The 15651-nt window shown below is 42.1% G+C and overlaps 1 protein-coding gene across 1 annotated transcript in view; it reads left to right on the forward strand.

Moving 5' to 3' along the window:
* Window positions 1-15651, forward strand: part of Iftap (intraflagellar transport associated protein) — a 71584-nt gene that overhangs the window by 30175 nt on the left and 25758 nt on the right. The window contains exons 3-4 of the mRNA XM_027422403.2: window positions 13148-13305; window positions 14256-14327. Coding sequence (XP_027278204.1) covers window positions 13148-13305; window positions 14256-14327 — 230 coding nt within the window. The remainder of the gene's footprint in view (window positions 1-13147; window positions 13306-14255; window positions 14328-15651) is intronic.

A 15651-nucleotide genomic window follows, 5' to 3' on the forward strand; every position in this document is an offset into this window, starting at 1 on the left:
CATGAAGTTATCCTAGAACCCATCTTTTCTGAATTTTCTATATTTATTAATGTGTACTTATATATCCAATCATTATTTAAGAACAGGTGAGTTGCAGATAATCAAGATGTTTGAATACAAGCTTTGTTATTATCTAATTGGGTATCCTTGGGAAAGTGGCTTAATATCTCTGATCTTCACTCCCCCCTTTTATTTAAATAGATTTTTCCTTATATTTCATGATTACAGTTTCCCCTCCTTCTACTCCCCTCAGTTCTTCCCTACATTCCCTCCTATCTGGATCCACTCCCTTTCTGTATTTCATTAGAAAACAAACAGGCTTGTGGATATTAACTGTTAAGAAAAGGAAAATCATGCAACAATTCACAGACCCAGAGAGGCTAAGTAACAAGGAGGGCTCAGTGGGGTGGGGGCGTGCATGGGTCTCCCTAGGAAGGGGAAACAGAAGAGATTTTGTGGGTGAACTATGGTGGGAGGAGATGGAAACAGGAAGATCAGGCAGGGTGTGGGAAGAATGGAGGGAGAGAGAATTGGGAGGGTGAGGTAGAAACCCAGTACAGTAGAAACTCTGGAATCTGAGAGTGATCCTAACAAAGTCTCCTAGTAATGGGGGATATGGAGCCCAGACTGGCCATCTTCTATAATGAAGCAAGGCTCCTAGCAGTAAGACTGGGACATCTACCCAGCTATAAAACTTTTGACTTATAATCTGTCCTGCTTTCAAGGTGTGCTGAGGAAATGGTGGCACAGAACTTGTGGAAGTGGCCTACCAATGACTGTTCCTATTTGAGGCTCATGTCATGAGAGGGAGCCCAGTCTTGACACTGCCTGGATGGCCAGGAACCAGAGGCTGACAGCCCAGTGACCTGGGATAGAACTAAATATAACTGGGGAAAATAAAGGAAAAAAATCAATGAAACAATTCTTAATATTCTGCTATACTCATGATTGGTACCTAGCCCAATTTTCATCAGAGGGTCATCATCCAGCAACTGACGGGAGCAGATGCAGAGACTGACAGCCACATACTAGGTGAAGCCAGAGGAACCATGCAGAAGAGGGGGAGGAAGAATTGTAAGAACCAGAAGGGTTGAGGCCACCATGGGCACATGGCCCACAGAATAAACTAAGCAGGGCTTATAGGAGCTTAACTAAGCAGGGCTTAGAGGGGCTCATAGAAACTGAAACAGCAAACATAGACCCTGTATGGGCCTGAGATAGGTCCTCTGCATATATCTTATGGTTGTGTAGCTTCATGTTCTTGTGGGACTCCCAAAATGGGAGTCAAGGGTTGTCTCTGACTCTTGGGACTCTTTTCCTCATACTGGGTTGCTTCATTCATACTTGATATGAGGAGGGTTTGTGCCTAGTCTTAATGTATCTTGTTAGACCATATTTGGTGGATATCCCTGGGAGGCCTGCTTTGTTTTTTGGGGTGGGTAATGGAGGAGGAGTGGATATCTGGGACAGAGGAGGAAGTGGGTGAGGGACTGGGATTATTGTACATAATCTCATTGAAACTTGATTTTTTAAAAATAACATTATCTTATGAATATCTTCCTGTGCTAATAAATATTATTGGTAACAGTGTTGGATAGTTGCACAGAATTCAGTTATATGAGTATGCCATATTTTGTTTGATCATCATCATTTTGCTAAGTGCTGCTCATGTAAGTGAACAAAAGTGATAAAAAATATTGCCTTCAGAGAATTTGCATTCTAGAAAGGAGAAATAGCTATTAAACAATTAATATAGTACCATCTTTTATAAGATGTTAACTTTTGGGGGGTGGGATCACGGGTAGTGGCTCATGAAGGTGCAGGTTGAAGTTCTTTATTAATAAGGGTTGGCAGCCATGGAAGATAAAATCTGAAAGAGATCAGAAAGAGAGAGTGTTAAACCTGAAGTTGTTTAAAGTCCAGGGGAGCCAGTGAATAGGTCTAGTAAAGCAGTGCCACTGGCCTGCCTTAGACACCTTGAAAATGCCAGAATGTCTTGTGTGATATGAACAAAAGTCAGAGGAGAGGAGGTTAAGGTCAGAAGGCATGTAAGTATGGGCAGGCTGTCAGAGATGGACTTGAAGGTCCTCATCAAGATTTCGCCTCCCCTGTCCTCCTCTTCTCTCCCCTCCCTCATCTCCTCCCTTCTCCTCCCTTTCCAGCTCACCCCCCCTTTTTTTCTTCACAGCCTTCTTACTACTGGTCCTTGGAAATATTTTATGCATGGAAATGCTAGTTCATAAATAAGCAAAATTTACAGCATTAATCAAGTGAAAATTTCAAGGAAATAGAAGAGATGTTATTGGATTTTTAGTGAAATCTTTGCTCACATATTTAGTCATTATTTTTGGAAAAAACTTAGATGATAGGCTAGCTTAGAGAGAAAATGTTATGCCCTTGAAGTGCCTTATAACTTTCCTAACCTTCCATTCATCCCTCCAGCCCAGAAGCCAGCCCAGAAGCTGCTGGTTGAAGAGTTGACTATCAGTCTACTTCCCAGGCTTGCTTCATATTCTTTGGAGAGAGGATTTTATCTTCCAGGAACCATGCATGAATTCCTGAAAGTGAGCTCCTTGCTCTGCTTAGGCTTACATATGAGTAGGGAGACATAAACAATTAACAAATTATAGAGGAAATTTCTGAGAATTCTCTATAAACTCAAAGAAAGCAGGGCCATGTGCTGGGATGTCGAGTCCCAGTTCTACATCTGTGGTGATAGAATGAAGTGACTGGAGAGTCATAGCCTCCGGAAACACACACATTTCTTCCCTAACCTGATGTGGAAGGCAGCTGAGGCTGTAGTTATCCACTGGTTTGATTTCATTATGTTTCACACCGCATGGATCTCCACTAGTGATGCTGGTCCAGGGAACAAATGCAGTATCATAATCAAGGGAGTACAAGATGTAGAAACACTCCCAATGTCCACTATTAGGTGAAGAGAGAAACAAGACTGTTGTTGTTTGCTGCAGCTACGGGCGATGAAACACAATCCACAAAACTCAACAAAACCCATTTGGAGTTTATTGGGAAAGGGAGCAAAGGGAGGGGTAAGTATTGGCCAACCGGGAACAGAAATGGAAGGGGTGAACAGGTTGGAGGCACTTGCTTAAAGGGGAAAGCTTGCACATGCGTACAGAGTCCTTACTCAGCCACGTAACACATAATGTAGACACACAACACAGGGCCCTTTGAACTGTCTAAGCATCCGCCTGAATGCCGATGTGCATACCTGGCCAGTTGTCAGGGGGCTGGGTCAGCATAATGCCAGGATATCAACAAAAACAGTGGAAAATATACTAATGTATACCATGACATGGCTGCATCTCATTGTTGTACTAAATACAAGAAATATGTGTATATGACTTTAATGGAATGTCTGGTAAACATGAACCACCAGCAGCAAAAAATTACATGAACTGCTGCCTGTTGTTGGGGTTGGCAATGGGGGAGGAGTCTGCAGATTGACACTAGGCACCTTTTTGGGGTGATAGAAACTAAAAATTAAATGGCAGTGATTGTTACATGTCTATATAAGAAATCATTGGATACTGTGCTAAAGTGAGTGGATTTGATGGTACATAAGTTATACCTGGATAAGGCTGTGGAGAAACTCAGATGTTTCTCATGAACACCTGGAGTCCTTCTCTGAGTTCTTCACCATATGACATCATGGGTTTGGCTCCGTTTGTATCCATTTGCATGGTGGGTGGAGCTATTCTGTGGTCCTGACTAAATCAGTTAGGAAGAACAGCACAGCTCAGCTTGTCAGGTGGGTATATGTGGCCTCTGCACCAAATTCTGGTTCACCTGACAGGTTACAAGCACACTGTATTATCTACATCTTCCACCACCAAGACTAAGAGAATGTGCCGAGGATGTGCCAATTTGAATGTAAAAGACTAGTGCGGATGACACTGGGAGATAAAGAGCATGGTCTGTGATATCTAGAGAGGGGAACATAATCATGGGAGATAGTGTCTTCATTCTGTTTGAGAAACACAAAGAACTCACTATGCAGGCTTGTTTTTTCCTTTTAATTCTCTGCCTCCTCTGTAGCTGCGACTTCTTTTACTTCTCACCTGTGTTATACAGCAGCCGATACAGTGTGTGCCTCACCTGTCATGTGACTCTCCTGCCTCCATGACCTAGCCTGTCTGCTCTACTGTGTCTCTCTGTGGAGCACAGCTGGACTGTGACCAACCCCCTTGGTCAAGTGCAGAGTTTTATTTGAGCTCTCCAAATATACTCTGCTCACATGTCACAGAATGTGTATGCCAGTCTTCCTGGAAGATTCACAGTTCCACCTCAGGCCCTGGCCTTCTGGCCCTGGAAGCTTCTCTTATGAGCTTACCACCTCCCAACCCCCACATGGAATAAACAAGCCTACTGAACTTGACAACTTCTTCCAAACCCCACCTCACATGACTGATTTCTAGGGAAACTTTTCATGATTTCAAAAGCCAGTTACCATTTTGCCATGTTCTGACTTTGTACTTCTCCTGTGTGGTTTGTCACCGATGCCTTCTCTCTGGGTGCTTCACATACGTAACTAAACCTCCTAGCTTGGCTACTCTGTAAGAGCAGGGCTGTGCCTTAGTTGTCTTTCTTATCTTGTACATACTTGATGCCCAGAATACCACTTTTGGACTTAAGCTTTAGGACCCTACTAATCAGATTTCCTTCTTGACAATAAATAATAACATTTTAGCAACCTTACACTCTCTCCACATTTTCCTCTCTCTAAGCGCATAACATTGGACTTTCAAAAATTCCATCTTAGTGCTGTGGTGTCCCTCATCTGGTGCTTTCAACATATATATGTATTTTTTTCCCCAGGCCAGGCTTGCACATTTGTGCCTTGGCAGGTTGATAGCTATGACGGTGACTAATGAGTCAATTATCACTCAGCCTCAGGGAAAATACAATTATTCCTGACTGGCCAGGCTGTGGCAATCCTCCCCTCCTTGTGCCCTTTCAGACGGAGAACATAAAACAGTTGGAATTCAGAGCACTGCAAAGGGAATTTAAACAAAACACTGGTGTGCTGAAGTGTGCTTCTTTGGATTTATTCTGATTTAATGATTGATTGGTTTTTGAATTGCTTATTTAATACTAACGACTATGGCTCCAGGGGAGGCCAGATATGAGGAAGAGCGTGCGAGCAAGAAGCAGTGGTGTGGAGGAGTTTGCCCGGACAGATCAAGAGACGATGTTATCATCCAGAGGAACATTGCCTTGGACTCAAATGTAATGTGAAAAATCACCATACACTTTCAGAGTACCCAACCTTGTTACAAGCTTGATTGCTTATCCCCTATTCTCTTTGGAGAAGGTTGTTTGTAGCTGCCTAGTGTTGCACAGAACATTCCCTACTTGGGTTTTTCTTTCCTGCCAGCAATGTATTCAGTATCTTGTGACTGAGAACATGCACTTGATTTATATTGCTGGTGGCCACATTACAGAAGAATGGATACTTCAAGGTGGCTGGCAGGACTTGATCTTCGATTCTGACACTGATTGTGCTGATTTGTGGAAATGCTTTTCCATACACAGACACTGCTCTGGCTTTTGTATAGAAGAATTTTACTTTTTTGTAGGAGTTCCCCTTAAAAATGAGCTCTCCCCAAATAATCACTTTTACCTGGAAGGTGTAATCAACATGCACTTTACCTTGTAAAGAATAATTTACCTTGGCATCCAAACTTTCCACCTTTTCAAGGAGTGCGGCATTTCTCTCTGGTCTGAAATTAGACATTGAAGATGTAGATGGGCTTGTAAGTCTGACCTGTTGGAGGCTTGTCTGTTTGGTATCAAAGGGAAATTGAAATCCCATCACTTCAGAATAATGAAACCTCTGAAAACCTTTAGGAAAAAAACCTTTTTCTCATCTTTATTGAAGTTTGACTCAGAAATACCCAAAGAAATGCTCTTTCGGGTCTCTGTAACCTGTGTATTCTCGGAGACACTGCTGTTAGATTTCCTCATTGTATTATGCCTCGCATGCATTTCAAAGCAAGGAGCATTAGGGATAAGATGAAAGGGTAGAAAAGGATTCTGATGAAAACAGAAGCAGACTCGATGAACAGTTGGGTGGCACGTGTGCATTGCCACCAGGCTCACTCTGGGAAGCAGCATCTGGTCTAATCAGGCTGCTGGCCACTTCTGAGTCTGGGCTGTGCCAACATCTGCCATCTTGACATTATCATATTGAAAAGGAACTTTGTTCTCATTTCATTCTGCCAAGAGATTTATTATTTACTAGGTTTAAAAACCAATAAAAAGCCTGTATGCAAAAACAGTTTTTGGGTCTTTGTAGGGGCATGGTACATAGGCTCGTGAAACTAATTTCAAGGTTTAGGATGGCACTTTTAGCTCTACTTTTAATAATGGAGAGGGCAAGCACTTTTCTGAGTCCTTGGTATTTTAAAGATAAAAAACTTCACATTTACAAGAGGGTAGTCTTTAAAAGAGTGGAGTTTTTGTTGGATCTGGGACTAACTATTATTAGTAATTCAATTAATAGCATCAGGAGCTTGGACTTGGATTTATTTCAAAGGAGTTTCACCGGTGACCTATCAGGTACCCTGGGCATTTTATTGGGAATTGAGAGAGGAATACACCAAGTGACCTGTGAACACATATAACCTGTCATTGCAGAATGTCTATTTTCAGATACCACCGTGCTTTTCAAGTATTTTTGTCAGTTGACTAGTTCAGGAGTGTTGGGTTGGGTTTTCTTGGTAAATACCAAATTTAGGTTTGTTTGACTTAAAAGATATCTAGGAGGACTGAAACGGTTCCTTTTAATGCCAGCAGTGTACTGAGGAATGGTGGGAGCCACAGGAAGCCTTCCATTTTGTCTGGTGAAGCTTGAGGTATCTGTTCATCCCTCAGTAGCTTATCCTGTTTCTAAGCATCACCATGTCACTCTAATGCTACTCAGTTACCTTGAGAACCATGGTAACTCTTAAATGGAAGAGGTCTAGGAGACAAAACTGATTTCACCCTCACTTGTCTGACTATATTGTTTCCTATCCCAGCAGTGGTTTTTAGCAACTCTCCTAGAACATTAGCCACATCTTGAGCTCTCCTACCTCTGGCATCCAAGGCTTATACTTCACAGCAGAGATGTTACTCAGCGTTTGTTGCCACCAAAGGCAGAGAGGTTGTCTTTCCAATAGTGTCTAGTTAGGAGTTACTGGTCCTGGGGCAGTAGGCACTAATGGAGAAATGGTTTCAGAGTGTATGGGAATGCCTTTTATTCTTTTTTTAAAGAGAAAATTATTCATTAGATGTGAATTATTATCAAAGGTTTTATTGCCTTATTTTGTTCTGTAACAGTATTTCAGTGTTTGATTAAAAAAAAAAAAGGAGCCAGAGAGATGGTTCAATGATTAAGAACACTGGCTTCTCTTGTTCAAAAGGACCCATGTTCAATTATCAGCACCCACATGGTGTCTCTAAACCACCAGTAACTCAAGTCCCAGGGCATCTGATGCCTTTTCTCATCTTCTCAGGCTCCAAGCATGCAAATATCCATAGTCATATACATATACATAGTCAAAACACTCACACACACACACACACACACACACACACACACACACACACACACTCACACACACACACCCACACACACAAACAAACAAAATTTTGTTAATTCTTGACAAATCTTACTTTTAATGGGATATTCATAATCAAACAATGGAGGAATGGAGCATAGTGGAAATATTGGACCAAGCAAGACTGAAAACCATCAGGGAAAATTCCAAATTCTGCAATTCCATGTCTAATATTAAAGGATTTATTAGATGGCTCTTCCCTTCCAGCTTTGGTGACTGCAACACACAAATGTCTCTTGGGCTGGTTCCACCTTCTGTGAGCAGTTGTTCTTGGCAGTATCTCATGGCTTTGACATCTTCAACATCTTGGGGTCTCCAGGGTATTCCAGGCTTTACCTTTGCTGCTTCATGCAGCCTCTTCTCTGGGCCTCCATGCAGGGAGTGCCCTGCCACATGCCTGGCTTCAGTGACTTTTCTTTACATTGGAGGAAGATTCTACAAGCCAGTTCCTATATCCTTCTTGACTCTAAATCCAAAATCGATGCTCCACACGATCCCCCCAACCTACCCCCCACCCCCCTCCCCAAGGATAGTGAAGCCCTCCACAGGGGACCATCAAAGTCTGCCACATCATTTGGGGGAGGGCCTAGGTCCTCTTTCTTGTATCTGGACTGCAATAGTATCCCTCCATAGAGAATGGGCTCCCAAAGTCCATTTGTACTATAAGAATAAATACTGGCTTCACTGTTAGAGCTCCCATAGACTGCCCTGGCCTCCTAGCTGGTACACACATTCAAAGGGCTTGTTTCGGTCCAATGCTGGTTCCCCAGCTTTATGACTAGGGGTCTCTGTGCTCTCAGTAGGTCAAGTCAACTGTTTCTGCGGGTTTCTCCAGCATAATCTTGGCTCCTTTGCTCATCCCTTCTCCCTTTCTGGATTCCAGAGTTATGGCTCAGTTTAGCTGTGGGTGCTTGTTTGTGCTTCAATCAGCTACTGGATGAAAGCTCTCGGAATGGCAACCAAGGGAGTCATCAATCTCATTATAGAGGAAGGGCATCAAAGGCAGCCTCTCTACCACTGCCTAGATTCTTAGTTGGGGTCATTCCTGTGGATTCCCTAACTTTTCCCCTGTGCCCCGACCCCTCTCTAAACCTATACTGGCTCCCTCTATCAAGGCATCTCCTTTCTTGCCCTCTTCTGTTCCTCCCCAGTGTTCTCTCCTGTTTTCCTCCCCCCTCCTTTTCTCCCCCTCTCCCCTTCCTTCCTCCTTCCTGTGTCCCCCAGTGCTTCCAATTTGCTCAGGGATTCTTGTCCCCCTCTCCTACTTTGGGGGAAGCATGTGTTCTTCTCTTGGGGTCCTTCTTGTTTCCTAGTTTCTCTGGTGGTGTGGATTGTAGGCTGGTAGTCCTTTGCTCTGTGTCTAATATCCATATATGAGTGAGTACATACCCTGCTTGTCTTTCTGTGATTGGGTTATCTCACTCAGGATGTTTTCTTCTAGTTCCATCCATTTGCCTGAGAATTTCAAGATTTTATTTTATTTTTTTACGCTGAGTAATACTCCATTGTGTAAATGTACCACATTTTTCTCCATCCACTCTTCCGTTGAGGGGCATCTAGGTTGTTTCCAGGTTCTGGCTATTACAAACAGTGCTTGAAAGAACAATACTCAACTTTATATGGAAAAACAAAAAACCCAGGGTAGCCAAAACAACCCTGTATAATAAAGCAACTTCTGGCGGCATCACCACCCCTGACTTCAAGCTCTATTACAGAGTCATAGTCCTGAAAACAGCTTTGTATTGGCACAAAAGTAGACAGGTAGACCAATGGAATCAAATTGAAAACCCTCATATTAACCCACCCACCTACAAACACCCGATTTTTGACAAAGAAGCTAAAGTTATACAATGGAAAAAGGAAAGCATCTTCAACAAATGGTGCTGGCATAACTGGATGTGGACATGTAGAAGATTGCAGATAGATCCATTTCTATCACCATGCACAAAACTTAAGTCCAAATGAATCAAAGACCTCAACATAAATCCAGCCACACTGAACCTCTTAGAAGAAAAAGTGGGAAATACCCTTGAACAAATTGGTACAGGAGACTGCTTCCTAAACATAACACCAGTGGCACAGACATTGAGATCGACAATTAATAAATGGGACCTCCTGAAACTGAGAAGCTTCTGTAAGGCAAAGGACACAGTCAACAAGACAAGCCCACAGAATGGGAAAAGATCTTCACCAACCCCACATCTGACAGAGGGCTGATTTCAAAAATATACAATGAGCTCAAGAAGCTAGCCACCAAAACACCAAACAATCTGTGGGTACAGAACTAAATAGAGAATTCGCAATAGAGGAATCTAAAATGGCTGAAAGGCACTTAAGAAAGTGCTCAACATCCTTAGCCATCAGGGGAATGCAACTCAAAACAACTCTGAGATACCATCTTACACCTGTCAGAATGGCTAAAATCAACAACACCAATGACAGTCTATGCTGGAGAAGATGTGGAGAAATAGGAACACTCCTCCATTGCTGGAGGGAGTGCAAACTTTATGATCACTTTGGAAATCAGTATGGTGGTTTCTCAGGAAAATGGGAATCAGTCTACCTCAAGATCCAGAAATTCCTCTCTTGGGCATATACCCAAAGAATGTACATTCATACAACAAGGACATATGTTCAACTGTGTTTATAGCAGCCTTGTTTATAATAGATTTATTATTTCTAATCCAACTTATTTCACTTTGCTCCTCCATATTTCTGCGGATGGTGTCAAAATAGAATTTTCATAGTCTCTTAATAATGGGTGCATGGATTTAATACAGAGAGAGGTATTGCTTATAATTATACATATGTATATATACAAATATACATATACGTATACATACATACATTCACACACACAAATATATGTATACATACATACATTCACACTCACACTTGCACATATATAATTTGGTTTTTCGAGACAGGGTTTCTCTGTGTAGCCCTGGCTCTCCTGGAACTTGCTTTATAGACCAGGCTGGCCTCAAACTCAGAGATTTGCCTGCTATTGACTCTTGAGTGCTGGGATTAAGGGTGTTTACCACCACCACCCAGCAAGAGGTATTGCTAATAATTATAAATAGTTAAGACTAGATATTGAGAGATCTCCCTGGTTCCAGATCTCCAGAGACCTACAAGGATGACACGATCTGACAATCCAGGCAAGGGTGGAGAGGATAACCTAAAAGCCCTTCCCCTAAGATGAGATTGATGACTTCTCTTTATGCCATCCTAGAGCCCTCATCCAGTGGCTGATGGAAGCAGAGACAGACATCCACAGATATACACTGAGCTGAAATAGGGAATTTAGTTGAAGAGAGGGAGGAATGAAGATCGAAGGGGTCTGTACCAGGTTGGAGAAACCCACAGGAACAATTGGCCTGAACAAGGGAGAGCACATCAACCCCAGATGCTGTCGGGGAGCATCTGTCGGGGAGTACAAGACTGATCCAGATCCCTGAACATGGATGTCAATAAGGAGGCCTCTGCACTCCAGGGAGCCTCTGGTGGTGGATTAGTATTTTTCCCTGGTGTGAGAAGGGACTTTGAGAGCCCATCCCACGGGTGGGATGAACGGTTACACTCTGGCCCTGGACACATGGGGAAGGGCCCAGGACCAGCACAGGAAGATTCGGTGGACTTTGCAGAGCCCCTGTTGAGGGCCCTATCCTGCCTGGGGAGTGGTGGGTGGAGGGGGTGGGGATAGGCTGGGGGTGGGGGAGGAGGAAGGGGTGAGGGGAGGGAGAGGGAGAAGGGACTTACATGTGAAACAAGCTTGTTCCCTAACTAGAACTAATAAAAAAGAGAGAGAGAGATAGAGAGAAAAAGCCTAAAAAAAAAAAAAAAAAGACTAGATATTGAGACTGGTCTAGCTTGAGACCCATACCATGAGTGGGAGTCCATCTAGTCCTGCCTGGTGGGCTAGATCCAGAGATCTCAGATAGACCCATTTATGACTTGCAAAAAAAAAAAAAAAGTCAATGAAATGATTCTGCTGTACTCATAGATTGGTGTGTAGCTCAGTTGTCACCAGAGAGGCTTCACCTAGCAACTGGTAGAAACAGATGCAGAGACCCACAACTAAACATTAGGCAGAGCTCAGGGAATCCTGTAGAAAAGAATGAAGGATTATAGGTGCCAGAGGGGCCAAGGATACTAAGAAAACCCATAGAATCAACTAACCCAGGCTCATGGGGGCTCACAGAAAATCAGCCCTGCCTGGAACTGGCCTAGGCCCTCTGCACATATATTACAGTTGTTACTTGGTCTTTATGTAGGACTACTATCAATGGGAGCAGGGGCTGTCTCTGACTCTGTTGCCTGCTTTTAAAACCCTTTCCTCCTACTGGGTTGCCTTGCCAGCCTTAATAGGAGAGGAGGTGCCTAGACTTATTGCAATTTGATATCCATGTTTGATTGATATCATGGACAGCCTGCCCTTTTCTGAAGATAAAGGAGGAGGAGTAGGTGGTGCAGAGTGGGGTGGGGAAAAGTGGGCTTGGGGAGAGAGTCTGGGAGGAGAGAAGGGAGAGAGGGGAAACTGTGATTGGGCAAGAAAAAAAAGTAATAAAAGGAGAATGGACATTGATTAGGTGAACTACTTACATTTAGATAATGGAGTTTTCTATAACTTAAAATTACATAGAATAATATTCAATAGCATAAAATAATACTGGCAAACTAAATTATAGTATTTATGTGTTCTATTTTGAGTTTTAGAAGTATGTGGGTATGGGCTAGAGAGATGGCTCAACCATTAAAGGCTAGGCCCACAACCAAAAATATAAGAAGTACATAGATACATAAGAGATGAACAGATAAGCACTCAAAACATTTTATTATGGTTATTGTGTTGCATGGGATTAAAGGGATGATTTTCATATTTTGCTCTCTTCCTAGTTTTTTTTTTTTTTTAAGTAGACATACATTGCTTCCAGATGAGGAAAAAAGTTCCAAACCTAAGGGAAAATGAGATAAACAGCATCTCCTGTAGGCATCTGCTCTGTTGACCTGTAACAGTGGCCACACCCCTTTGGCTGTAGTTTCAGGCAGATGGAAGCGGAAAGATAGGAGCTTGAGGTGTGGCTTTGCTTCGAGTATTCTTTCTGGAGGGTCAGCAGATCCTGTAGGAAGAGCAAGGGAAACACTCCAGTGGTTCTTTGTATTTTCCTGTGTAATTGTCCCCAATAAACACCCATTTATCATTTATCTTGGGTCTAGTGATATAATTACATTCTTGCCTTCAGTCTCCCATTCTTGAGGGAGCTGTACTTTCTTGAACTTTTTAGCAATGGTAAAAAATAGTGTTGGGTATATAGTGGACAATATTCATCACTTGTTGAAGTAGTGTTATCTATATTTAAGAGTAGTTAAAGCTTCCAGGAACTTCTACTTACATAGTTCTTGGAGAAGTATTCTTTTTTGGGGCAGAGGGAGAAGAAACATTTTCAGTAAGAAACACAAATGAAACGACCTGACCACAGTGGGTGTTGCTTTTAATAATTCATCGCTTGCCATTTCAGAGGATATTGTGGCCAAAGGGGGATCACATGGAAGTGATTCATCAGAAAATATATTTACCGCTGAAAAATTGATCCGTAAAAATGAATCCAATGGTCATCATTTTAGGAATACGGCCATCTTTCCTCATACTTCGTCGGAATGCTCAGAAGAGGACCAGGTAATTCTGTCTTATGTTTATAGAAACTGCTTGAAGAAGAAAGCATTGTGCCCAGGAAAAGAGACCATTCTCTGCTGAGAATTGAGTTGTTACATGCCAGTGTGTGATAATCCTTAGTTTTTGGTAAAAACTTCTTAGGGATCTGCCATGTAGATGCTTCATGGAATTATATATTTTGTTTTTAACAAGAGAGTTCCCTTTTCTACATCTTTGTATAAACTGGTCTTACTTTTTCCTGCCCTAAACTTACCACATTTAGACTTAAAGTAGAAGCCAGTATTTTTCTTTTTCTAAGATTTGGTTTGTAGATATTAGATGCTATTCTGTAATCATTAAGACCTCATCAACAGTATTCATTGCCTCTTTGGCTATCATGTTTAATTATCAAGGAATGAGAATTCAGAGTGTTTCCTTTAAAAGCCATATGAGTCTTGATTAATTTTAGAAAAAAGGCATTTGAGTTTCTCTTTATGGTTTGCAATGTTTTCCATGTGATATCATGGACAGAATTAAATGAGCCTTTGTTTTTTATAAGGGTCAGAAGTGTCTGTAATAGAAATGTGTTAGTATAGATGCTTTTTTTAGAGCTTGCATCTAGTGATGGCTGTGAGATATGAGCTGTTTTTCTGTAAAAGATTCACACTCTACTGGTGAAGATTGAGATCGTACTAAATATAGGGAGGCCTAGAATTGTTATATTGTAGCCGAAGTCTCTGATTTGTGTATCAGAGGTTCACTGGGGGGCAGAGGAAGAGGTAGAACAGCTGTCTGTTTTATACACAAGCAAGCTGGAGTTAAGTTACTTGCTATATGCTGGGTGAGACTAGGGTACCAGAATTGGGGTTGGACTTGCTGTAACCATTGCTATAGCTTAGAGACTCTGGTCTTTCATATATTGCTAGGAACAGAAACTATTATTTCGTGACTGTGTGTCCTTACCTTGTTTTCAGATAGTGATTGATGAAGGCCAACAAGTTGGCAGCTTTCTTCAAGGTGATATGACACGGGCTGGAAAGGTGAAGGTAAGGCCGGATTCAGTTAGATGCATTGGGAAGAACACACAGCAAACAAATGAACTGTATTAGCAACTTTTCTGTTACTGTGATGATTCACCATGACCGAGGCAACTTCGAAAGGAAGAGTATATATAGATAAAAGACAGTCATGGTGGGGAGGCATAATAACAAGCAGCAGGCAGCAGGGAGCCGAGAACTCACATCCTCAACCACAAGCAGGAAGCACAGAGAATGAACTAGAAGTAGGTAAGGATTTTTACTCACAAAGCCCACCCCTGGTGATAGACTTCTTCCAGCAAGGCTTTGCCTCCCAAACCTCTCCAGGCAGCATCAACAACTGGCACCAAGTATTCAATTACTGGAGCTTATGGGAGATAGTTCTTATTCAAACTACCATACAAACCAATAGACAAACATGAGACTCTTGCTTTTCTTTGTACCTACCAAACTGAAGTTACACCAGATTTTATCCTTGAAAGGTTTTCATTTTTTAAGTCGGAATTGGAACATCTGAAACTGTTTGTGCTTGACTGGATTCTGGATCTTTTGTCCTTAAGGTTTAACAAATGGGAAGCCTAATTGTTAAGAAGAAAGGTGCTATAATATAACTGATTCTCAATTGTTAATATTGAAACTGTCATATGAAAGCTGAATTTTGCTTTTGAGTTTGCATGCTAAGGACTAGTTGCTCTTACCAGGTTAGAAGCATGGAAGGCACCATTTTCACTTTCTGTGGGGTTGGCATTGTCTGCCTACTACACATTCCATATTCAGCTCAGGTTGTCTTGAATTACAGTTAATGGATCTCAATTTGTAACTTTAAGGGCTTTTTTTTTTTAAAGTATATGTTTAAGTTGTGAGCCTCAAATGGATGGCAACCTTGTGTCTTTTCTCCATGCCAAGTGCCAGCATTTTCTTATTTACCCTTTTTGATAGTCTCCTAAGATGCTCAATGTCAGTGGCAGTGGGAAGTGGTAGTTCATGAGGAATAAATAGTTCTTCACTGAAATGCTGCTGTTGGGTCTGGGAAAGTCATTTGCTGTGCTTTTTACCTTTGAAGTAATTCTCTGTTTTATTTGCCTGAAAGAGAGAACACTTGCTATTTTGTCCTGTTCATCCCTCATCCCTGGGCAGGATGATTTTGTTTTGAATGAGCTTTTCTTTTCTGTTCTCTTTAACTTCCTCTCTGGCTCTCCAGAGTGCTGTAAGAAAGTGTGCTATGAGAAAGGGTGGTGGCCCACCACCTCCACCATCCTGGTTGCTTGAGAAGCAGGAAAACCCAAACACAGAACCTGCTGTCCCCTCTGATAGTGGTGTTAAAAATTCTGGG

The sequence above is a fragment of the Cricetulus griseus genome, chromosome 6 (genome assembly GCF_003668045.3).
Source record: "Cricetulus griseus strain 17A/GY chromosome 6, alternate assembly CriGri-PICRH-1.0, whole genome shotgun sequence".
In the NCBI taxonomy this organism is placed as follows: Eukaryota; Metazoa; Chordata; class Mammalia; order Rodentia; family Cricetidae; genus Cricetulus; species Cricetulus griseus.